The sequence below is a fragment of the Gymnodraco acuticeps genome, unplaced genomic scaffold (assembly GCF_902827175.1).
Source record: "Gymnodraco acuticeps unplaced genomic scaffold, fGymAcu1.1, whole genome shotgun sequence".
Taxonomy (NCBI): domain Eukaryota; kingdom Metazoa; phylum Chordata; class Actinopteri; order Perciformes; family Bathydraconidae; genus Gymnodraco; species Gymnodraco acuticeps.
The window spans coordinates 5168265-5178771 of NW_022991375.1; the positions used below are offsets into that span (position 1 = coordinate 5168265).

The 10507-nt window shown below is 40.6% G+C and overlaps 1 protein-coding gene across 1 annotated transcript; it reads right to left on the reverse strand.

Annotated features, from left to right (window-relative positions):
- Positions 1-4428: 4428 nt before the first annotated feature.
- On the reverse strand, positions 4429-7871 carry lratd2a (LRAT domain containing 2a). The gene has a single exon (XM_034240749.1). The coding sequence runs from the start codon at positions 7399-7401 to the stop codon at positions 6574-6576; it is 828 nt and encodes a 275-aa protein (XP_034096640.1). The 5' UTR covers positions 7402-7871; the 3' UTR covers positions 4429-6573.
- Between the last annotated feature and the right edge of the window lie 2636 nt (positions 7872-10507).

A 10507-nucleotide genomic window follows, 5' to 3' on the forward strand; every position in this document is an offset into this window, starting at 1 on the left:
TGAGGATAGAATCATAAAATGTAGCTTTCATTCAGAACTAAAACCTTTGAAAAAGATGGACAGTCTTTCTCACACACTGAAAAGTTCAAGTCATTAGCAAAGAAACACAACGTTGTTTAGGTAATAAACTCAGGGATTGAACTGCTACAGCTTTACTTGACCATTAGCTTAAAATGGCTCGCATTAGCCAATGTACTGTAAGCACACTTAAAACATATATTTCTATTTTACAGAGTAAGATTGTTTACTTTTTACTATTTGTGCCACTGTTAGATAGATTTGACTCACGTCCTGTAATTCTGTAATTGCTTCTTGTTGCCACAGAGGTAGCAGTCTTGCTCTCTCATCTCGACCACCTCTGAGATTTCTCATTATTCACCGTGCCAGTGATTCATTATTTTGTTTTGCTTCATTGCACAGTAGTGCTTTTTTGGCAACTTAAAAAAAACAGTTTAGACATTCCTCCCGTTAAAGAGTTTCTCACCATGACGTCAGATATAATAATTGTCCTTGAGGCATTGAGGAGTTTTCCTGGCGTCACACAGACTTTGTTGATAATGTGGGCCGCTGTTACTCACTCCCAGCATGGCAGGTGTAATCACATTATTTTAAAAGTGCCTGAGTGTTTGCCTGCAGTTCAAATGTTTCAATTACTTTATTCACAACCCAGGGTGGGCCTCCATGCTGTGTCCTTAATTAGGTCTTTTGTTTTGTTCTTGTTATAGAACCATGGACGTCGCAGCCATTATATGAGGGTGGGACAAGTCCCCCCCACTTTTTCAAATGATTAGTTTAGACCCCCCCACTTTTACCATGTGGAAAGTCCGTGAATCGGTCTCTCCACTCGCCGCACTTTGTAGAGCGCTGTGTCAGTGCTTCACTATTAAATCCATTCCACTTGCTTATTGAGAGAATGCCCAAATCAATGAAACTCCGTACCATGCTACTGCTACTTTGTACCAAGGCAGATGCTTCCATAGTGCGCGCATGTTCAAGGAGTGTTGTCATAGTTGGACAGCTCAGACCTGTTGTATGAAGCGATGCCGGTAGCGGAGGTAAGGCACACAAGTGTTCAGGACATTTTTAATACAGCGAAAATCAAAGCTGATGATCTCTTGGTTTGATATGTTTCATATGCACATTACATAGACTAGCTAATATTCTACCTACTGCTTGGGACTTTGAGTCTTCAAAATGTCCAATGTCACAGACTGGGACTTACTTTAGAGTCAGTTGTATTTACATTCAGTATGACTTGTTATGATTCAATGTGAAAGAGTATACTGCTCAATAAATAATGATCACTTCACCACCTCTCTTGACATCTAGGTGCTTGAGAGTGAGTCAGAGGCAGAATACAGGGACAGTGGAGAGAGGTCCATTGCTGAGGTGAGTGATGAAAGGGAAATGACAGTTTAACTTTAGAGTAAATTGTGATGTGGACTCTCATCCCAGAATGTTAAGGAAATCAGTGGGGATATTGAACAGGAAGCATTTCAGTCAAGGGGCATCATATGACCAATATAGACAGAAGAGCAACATTTATTTGAACATTTAAGTCGATACCAAAGGTGAACTTAACATCTGTATGGAGTCAGATCAGTCTCAATATTAATAAATGCTCACAGAAGGATTCACAAATGTATTTTGCGATTTATATATAAATGACTCTCCACAACAATATCTCTCAATGCACTCACAAATATTTATTGTTGTATATAAATGTACAAAAAGTTGGCATTTAAACTGCTTTTTATTAATTCAAAGACGGTTCTGAATTAATAATCAAATATGTTTCCTTTCTTTACTACTGGATGAAATTACAAAATGTACCCATCATTTTCCTCATGCTAGTATAGCCACATAAAAGTATCAAACCACTTGTTAAAATGCACCAGAATACAGGAAATCTATTTTTTTTCGTGGGGGAAGACCCCCACACCACCCGTTAAAAATGTCCCCCCCACATTCAGGATGCTTCCTACGCCCATGTATAGAACTATGATTCATTTGTGTCTGTACATGTTTTTCTGGAAGACATTTTACTTTTAGATGCTGCACTGATTTAACAAAGTAATTTAAATTGTAATGTAAATGTCCCCGCTGTGGGACTAATAAAGGATTTCTGATTCTGATTCTTAATTTCTCTATTCTACTTTTAACAGCTGCATCACGAAATCTCTAGGGATGAAAGAACAGACAACATAATGTGTTCCATAATACCGTTTTTGTAATAGTTTGTGTAATAGTTCAGCGCATTTGCTTTCTTGAAAACACTTGGGCCCTACATGTAGATGAGAATATCAACTGTCTGTACGGTAAACATGAAGCAAGAGGCTGGTTAGCTTAGCTTAGCATAAATACTGGAAACAGGTGGAACAGCTTGCCTGGATCTGTCCAAAAGGAATAAAACCCACCAGCACCACCTTTGAAGCTTTAGTAATCAGCGCGTTATATCTCCTTTGTTTAATCTGTGCAAAAACTACTCCCTGGCCTATGGCAGTTGCCAGGCAACCAGGGATACTTCAGGAAGTTACTGGTTCAGGATCCATCTTATTGTTTAGCACCCAGACACAGGAATGCTCTCGATCGCTTCGTCAAACTCTCTGCAAGAAGATGAACAAGCCTATTTCTAATCTAACTCCTCCTTCATTAGAGATATTTTACCTGAAATCAACATTTTCAATATAAAAAGTAAGGCACGCTTTGAAGCTTCGTGGTACAGATGGAGAAGGAGTCCCACTGCCCCCATCTCCATAATGCACTTTTATTAAATCAACATGGAAAACCCTCAGCTCAAAAACTGACAATACATGCAGTCTCCAGGCTCTTTTATTAAAAGCCCTTTGGGTTTTCTGTGAAGACAAAACAACATCTTAAGTATGTGTTGGTCTCTAATGGTTTGCCAAGTCTCTTGTTAGTGTTTGAATAATTACAAAATTGGAATTAATTTTCCTCCACAGCTACATCTCTTGGTGAGATGAGAAATGAAGCACCTTGAGATGAGCCTCTCGAACAGGTTTTTAAACTTTTGTTTATTTGCATGTAGATGTGTGGAGGCAGTAAACAGATGGAAGGAAAATTGTGTCTGAGTATTTATTTATGAGAACAAGGCTTGTTAAAACTATACCTTCTATGCCGCTCTCACTGTGTACCTCTCACAAGTGCAGCGAAAGGATCTTTTGCATTTCAGCTACAGGTAGGCATGAACTCTGATTTCTCTCTCTTTTATATTGCAACCAATCATGGGTTTGTCACCTATATGAAAACAAACCTACACAGGAGCAGCAGCAGGATGAGATTCCCACCCTGACAGATCATTATAATTGGGTAACCGTGTCCAAGCTTTCACATCCCATCAAGAGGAATGGCCAGGGAGAGATAATGCCGCTTCACTGAGAGCATCATGCATCCCTCATTGTACTACAGGAGGAATGGTCTGTATGACAGAAGGATGAGGGATATTAATGTCAAAAGTAGAAATCTCCTAATTTTAAAGGAAGGCTTCACCCACTGAATGATCATTTTATATCAAATACTTACTATGCTACCTTGTATTCTTGAAGGATTTCTTATTTCCCTCTTGCCACCAAAGAATCAACAAGACATTTTAAACAGAGGTCGCATTTAAAAACAGCAAAAATAAATGCGAAAAAAACCTCAGTTTAAACCTTGCACACAACTTGGGCAGAATATTATGATGCTCATGTATCCAGTTATAAGACTACTAAAAAACGTGCTTTTTTAAACACATTCCGTTTGTTTTGCAAGCGTTAAACTGTGTATGTGGAACTGATTTACATCATAAAGATTTAGCAGAAAAGTGCTAGTGGGTTATTCTGCATCAGTTTTTTAGAGTTGTAAACAAATGTCTTGATAGTTTTGCTGGGTTGAGACACAGCCCCAATTTGTCTCAATTCATCAAGATTGTTCTCCATTTTTGGTTATCTGTGGAAGCCTGCAATAAGAACATTCTTCAAGCATGTAAAGTGACACAAAGAGAATCATTGATATACAGATAATCCTTCTGTAAGTAAAGTATTCCTAGAAGGGGGCGTAAACAAAGAGGTTGTCAAACACTGCATTGATGTACCTGAAAACTAGTAACAGGTCAAAAGTTTGCAATCAAGTTCAACTGCTGTGAAGTTTAAAGCCAAACATCAACACATGTCAACTATCTGCACGGCACCTCGCATGCAGGATGTTCCCATTGTAACAGCTTAACATCTCCTCAGCTGCACTACTTTCTATTACTGTATACAGTATGACATCAATTAGGAAAGGTTAAACCTGACATCATCCTTAAGAGAGTAAACCATGTCCTAATTTGAATGTCATTGCTGTAAGGAATATCAAATGCAGCACATACTAGGGGCTTAAGCATCAAGATAGCTATAGTGCCATAAGTAACATTTACAGTAGGTCTTATTGATCCATGTTTTCTTTATTTGTATACATATATCAAACAGTCATAGATTATTTAAATAGTCAGACTTTTTTTGAAACTGTGGGTCAGACAGACAGTTGCAAGATTGTGGTTAACCACTTCCTGTTATTCTGTTGCTACATGGAAACATTTAGTGCAGTTGCTCTGCATTAAAAAAATAATCATTTGTACAATGTATATTCCTTTTCAAACAAGATAACAAGCTCTTGAGTTGGGAAACCTTGAGGGTAGCATTTCAATTATCTCAAAAAAAGCTTTAAGAATACACTCATATGAGAAAAACAAAACATCATTTAAAAAAAGTATCACTTTCTGACGCGAGAGAATCATTGGTGGATTACAGCAGATAGTATAGCCTCCTCCAATGATAACTAAACAAGCTTATCACTGCCATCATCAGGGCACTCTGAGCACTCTTTGCATTGATTCAATGTGACTTCCTCACACTGAGGCTGTCGAGACACTGTAGCCTACAACAAAATTCCCTGGCGTTCTTTGGGGCTGGAGTGAAAACAAAACACCGTCTCGAATCCTTTCATAGGTATGCAGTGGAGTTTAGATTCAACAACAAACGTTTATAGATATTAAGACAGATCGTAGTTTAATCATTAAGGTGGCAGATGGTTTAAAAACGCTTTTAATTTGTTCATGTAAACGATCATGAAAGTTTGTCATCCAAACACTTGAGCCATTTTCCCGTTACTACTATCAATTGAATGCAGTAATGTAATTATTAAATCATGTACTGTATGGCAGCTGCTAGAAACATTGAGGAATGTTGCTTTATACACCCTTTATGATTTGATTCAAACTCATCACAATATCTCAGCAAACAATCGTGGTAGTGCTGGAGGGTTAAGCTTTACCTAGAGTTGGGTCCATTTCAGGTTGTGCCTGCCTATAAGCTTATACTGGTGTGATTCTATGCTAACAGGCTAAACCCGAATTTGTCATTATTATGACTGTATATCTGATGTCATTATGCCACGTTCTGGCAAATAAAAAACTGGCCTATCAGCAACCTGTGCACACAGCTCAATCAAACATGAATTGTGATGATTAACATATAGCGGCTTAAAGTGGGGGAAGCAATGCCCCCTTCACCACTTCCTCAGACTGTTGTCACCCTGCTTAGGCCACAGCCATCTTTGATTTTTTTCTTAAAAACACACGTGTAAAGTGTCATGACTGCATCTTGCACGATTGTGACGTTATGGTGGTGCCAACATCTGTCCACAGACATATAAACACACAAAGTACTGAAAGCTGCCTTCACGAGCACGACAGAGCACGGCCTGCAGCATGAAGGAGATAAAATGTCAGTAGAGGAGGGAGGGGAGAAGATCACAGCACATGTTGTGTTGTCTTTCCAGCAAATGACATGGCTCTGTCTATGAAACACTTTAAGATCATATAAAGAAGCCAAAACAAGCATTTTAAACACACAGCAGATATCTGTATGAATTGACTGAACAGACATGAATATCTTACTCGTGTGCATGTAAAGTCAAGAAAAACAGTAAGACAGATGATTCATTTCAAAAGAAGACACAGGGTCATGGTTTACTTGAACTGTGAGTACAGTAAAGACAGACTTGGATCAGTGTAACACCAGCTCCTCAACATTTCCTCCAACATGTGCTGGTGTGAGAATAACCCTTATAAAAGGCAGAAAGAATCCTTCTTGTATTCAGCAAGCAGCTCTGACACATTTCTGTCTGGGTAGAGCTGAAGGATGAAGTTAAACTGCAGGATCAAGTAACAGGACACACGATGAATAAAGAAACATTCACTCTTCTCACAAAATCATGACAGCTTGACATAAATGTTTAAAGGCTCTATAAAAACGTTACATTCTGTGTGGTGGAGCGGTGCTACAAACAATCAATTAGATTTTTCCCAGAAAACTGAATTCACAATTACTAAGGCCATGAAGCATCTGGGGAATTTTGATGATTGAGGCTTTAAGGCAATAACATTGTTAACAGACTAAAATGATGCTTCCATTTAAAATAAAGTGGAGGCTTGCTATCGATTAAAGCAGAGTGTAACAGTTTATGTTTGGTCAAGGCTACTCTACTTGCAAAGCAATTCATTTAGAGCATCAGGAGGCCCTCAGGAGGCCATCAGTCTGCGCCTGGCTCCTCACTTTTGCTCTGCTCCACGCTGCTGAAGTGAGTGGCCAGCTCCTTCAGCACGGCTGTCCTGCCCAGGTGATCGTTCCTCCTCTTCTCCATGATCATGTCCTCCAAACTCTGAAACTCCAACACGTGTGAGTGTTTCTCAGATATGAATATTTTCAACCTGTACGGCTGCTTGCCTATCCGGATCTCCCCACCCATTTTGAACTCCCTTTTGCCAAACCTGCACCAGGCAGCAAACCCCTCCGAGTTCCTCCAGCTCAGCTCTCGGTCCTTTAACCCCACTTGCTCCATCGCGTTCTGCACCACCATGTCCGGACCCAGAGCTTTGAATTTGTACAAGTCGTTCACAATCCTACACCTCCTCCCTTGACTGGCATCTGTTAAAAAGCTGTTTTTTAGCTCGGCTCTGTGCAGGTGCACCACCTGGAAGTCCCCCACGTACACAGCCCAGTGCGGGAACTGACCCGTGGCCACAAACTCCACCAGGTCCCCTGCTTTGCATTTGTTTAGTAGATTCTCCGGGGAGTAAACCTCCAGGTTGGCAGACTTAACGCTCTTCTCGTAAATACACTCATCTCTGTAGTAGACGGCGCACTCCACCTCGTCGCGCGGATCGTATTGTGTCTCTTCCTTATTCGGGTCCTTATCCGAGCCATCGACTGTGCAGCCTTCCTCCAGCTCGTCGTCGTCGTTGGAGAATATGTAAGAGACACCGATCCGTGGACCTTCCTCCGTGTCCACGCCGTTAGGGTCCACCGTGGGAACTTCTGCGTAACTTAAATGTGACAGCTTGTCCATCTGGTTCCCCATGCCGCTGCTCCCCCGGCGAGAGCCTGTGTAATACGATCTGATGTCAGGCTACCGGTCGCCAAACATCACCACAATCTGCCACAAAACCTCACAGGTTATAACTTCCCTCGCCCTGCCGTTGGACAGGATTTTATCCAAATTACGCATAAGTGTATATCCGTGGTGTGGCTGCTTGAGTAGCTTGTTGTTGCCCCATCAACAAGTGGAGTTGGTAAGAGAAAACAAACTGGTTTCAATTTCCGCGAGGAGAAGTATCCTGCAGGTGTAGCCTCGTAGACTCACCTGCTGTTTCCCTGCGTAAAGTTCCGTCTTCAGGCGATCACGTAAACGGAACAATGAGAGTTATTATCCAAATCCTCGCCTGTATGTTTGTCTACACCGCACTAATGTAGACAAATTAGTCCGCTGTGGTGACGGCGCACACACTGCGCAGAGAGAAAGGCTGAACTGAAGCTGATCTGTAGATCTGGGGCTCGGCAGCGACTCAGCTGCTGCCTCGCTTTAAAGCGGAAGTGTGCGGGCTCTATATCGCCGCACCTTCAATACACTGACTCCTCATCTCCAATTAAGACTTAAATACTGTTGTAAATATGTCCCTTTGTCTGAGGAGGTTGGAGGATAAGACTTTTTCTTTATATTATTAATAAAATACAAATCTGTAGGCCTATAGGAATATATAAATAATTAAATATGTTTATTAATCAATTACATCTCATTGTAACTAAGTGTTATTAAGTTAGAATATATGTTTGATGTATTTTATTTACGTTTTTATTGATTTGGCAAGGTAGTGAGATATATATTTCATTATTTGTATTACCTTACATTTGATTTCTTCTATAATATTTGTTTACGTTTTTATTGTTTTATTTATGGGATCATTTCATTGGTTAAAACAATATGTATCTGTTAGCCAATTGTTCATTTTATATATCCTTTTTTTTATGGATTTATTATTTTTTATTAGTTCTTGTTGTTTTATTTTAATTTGGATATTAATCTTGATTTTTTAATTTAATTAAATGTTTCTTTTTAAAAAACGATGGAAAATAGGGAAACATAAATGAATACTGGTTTAGAAGTTGACAGTAAGGAAGACTGTGAGCAGTACAACATGTTTTACTGTTTTGACCACCTGCCTGTCCTTGAGTGAACTGAAGCAGCACAGTGGTTGGCTCCCTCTCCCTCCCCTGGTGGGACTAATGTCTCCATTACACATGTAGTGGTTTGTGGCCTGCCTAGACTGGCTCTCAGTTATAGGCTATTTTCTCACCAGTGTATCCCAGAGGCAAGGAAAATGAGCTATTCCCCAAAAATGGCACACGCTGAAGAATCCTCGTTGTGCACCTGTCCTGGAAATGGGAGGCTGTGAGTGAGAGACTGGAGGATGCTAAGAGGTGTGTTTATGTTTGACAGGCTGTAAATAGAAACATATGTTCAACTAAGAAGAGAGAGACACAAACCACAAAGAGGATGAACCTGACATTTACCCTGGCAGAGCTGAGTTCCCACTGGAGGGACCGATTACAAACTGACAGCAAAGTCATTAAGTACAGTAGAAATGATAGAGGACGTGTCTCAACAGGGGGCAAACCTCCATCTGATCCATTTGTCTGTTTAAACAGGCAGAATGGCTCCCTGGGCCAGGGTGGACTCAGCAGATTAGCATAGAGGCTCTTAGGCAGAACTCCTTAAAACTATCAGGTTAATTATGAGACTGAGCTTTCTTAGAGCTGCTCAGGATCACACTATGTGATTTCCAACTCTGACTAATCCAGATTAAATGTTTTCCCTGGCTAGTAAGATTCAATTTAGGTCACAGGGTTCAAATATCGTCATGCAGGTCAAGACAGAAGCAACGTTTAACATTTTAGCCACGCGAGCTTAAGGAGACGGTGTCAAAGTTCGTAAATTGTTCCAAACCATGACATTTTTCTGCACGCATTCAGTGTGCCCATAAAATGTGTCCCAGTTATTTTGGGGAAACTGCCTATTTTACTTAGCACCAGCATATGCTCCATATTTGAACGATTTGCTGACTAAATGCCTGCAAAGATGAATCACATTCCCCTCAGCTGTACCTTGTGATTAGTGCTTTTAGACAAATGTCAGTATATGCTAACACGCTGAACTGAGATGTTAAACATACCCTACCTACTAAGCATCTGCTTGTCAGCATTGTCACTGTAAACGTGTTAGCATACTGATGTTAGCATTGAGCTCAAGACAGCTCTGTTTACAGTAGGCCCACAGAGCTCTCACACCTATCCTTTGGGAAAACAAATAAACCATTTTATAACAATTTTAAGTTATTTTGGAGTCTAGGTTAGTTCAATGACAGCTTACACCAATGGGGATAAATGCATCCTCACACTTAGTAACTTTATCTAAGATGTAGGCCTATAGGCTGTTACATTTTAGCTTGAAATGGTGATAAAGCACTCTATTTCAGCTTTCAAGAGACTGTAACCTTCACTGACCTTTCTTCAGGTTTGGTTCAACTGTTGGTATATAGGCTACTTTGTATGTGAACAATGTTTTTAAATGTCAGCTTTAAGCCTTGCAGCAGTGCCAGTTTGATAATGCATATGAAGTCAAAAATAACTAATCTGAAGAATGAATATAGCAGATGTATTACACCGTTCCAAAGCAAGCATCAGTGCAGCGTCAGGGTGTCTGAAACAAATGAACTGTCAAAGTGTTGACGTGCAGGCCATATGACTGCTTCTCTCTTGGTGCGTCCTATCCTCAGGTGGCTTGACCCAGTTTACCCCCCCCCCCCCCCCCAGTGACACACTGTAATTTGTGGTGCTAGGAAATTATTGGAGCAGGGAGGCCTGGGAGACACAGTCAATTAGGAGGGGATCCACCTGTCTGTTGGGGGCAGAGCAAACTGTAAACCGACACCTTACACTGACTTTCTAAAATAATCGTAGCTCTTCGCGAGGCTGCACGTCCATGTTTCAGATGTTGTTTTTCAAAAAAGTGTTCATTTAAATCTACAACGATGGGTGAAGAAGTGTGTACTCGAGGCAGATGGACAAAGCATCCGGACCGCTGCGTCTTGCTCGCCATCTGTTCCGCCTGGCGAGCAAAACATCTACCG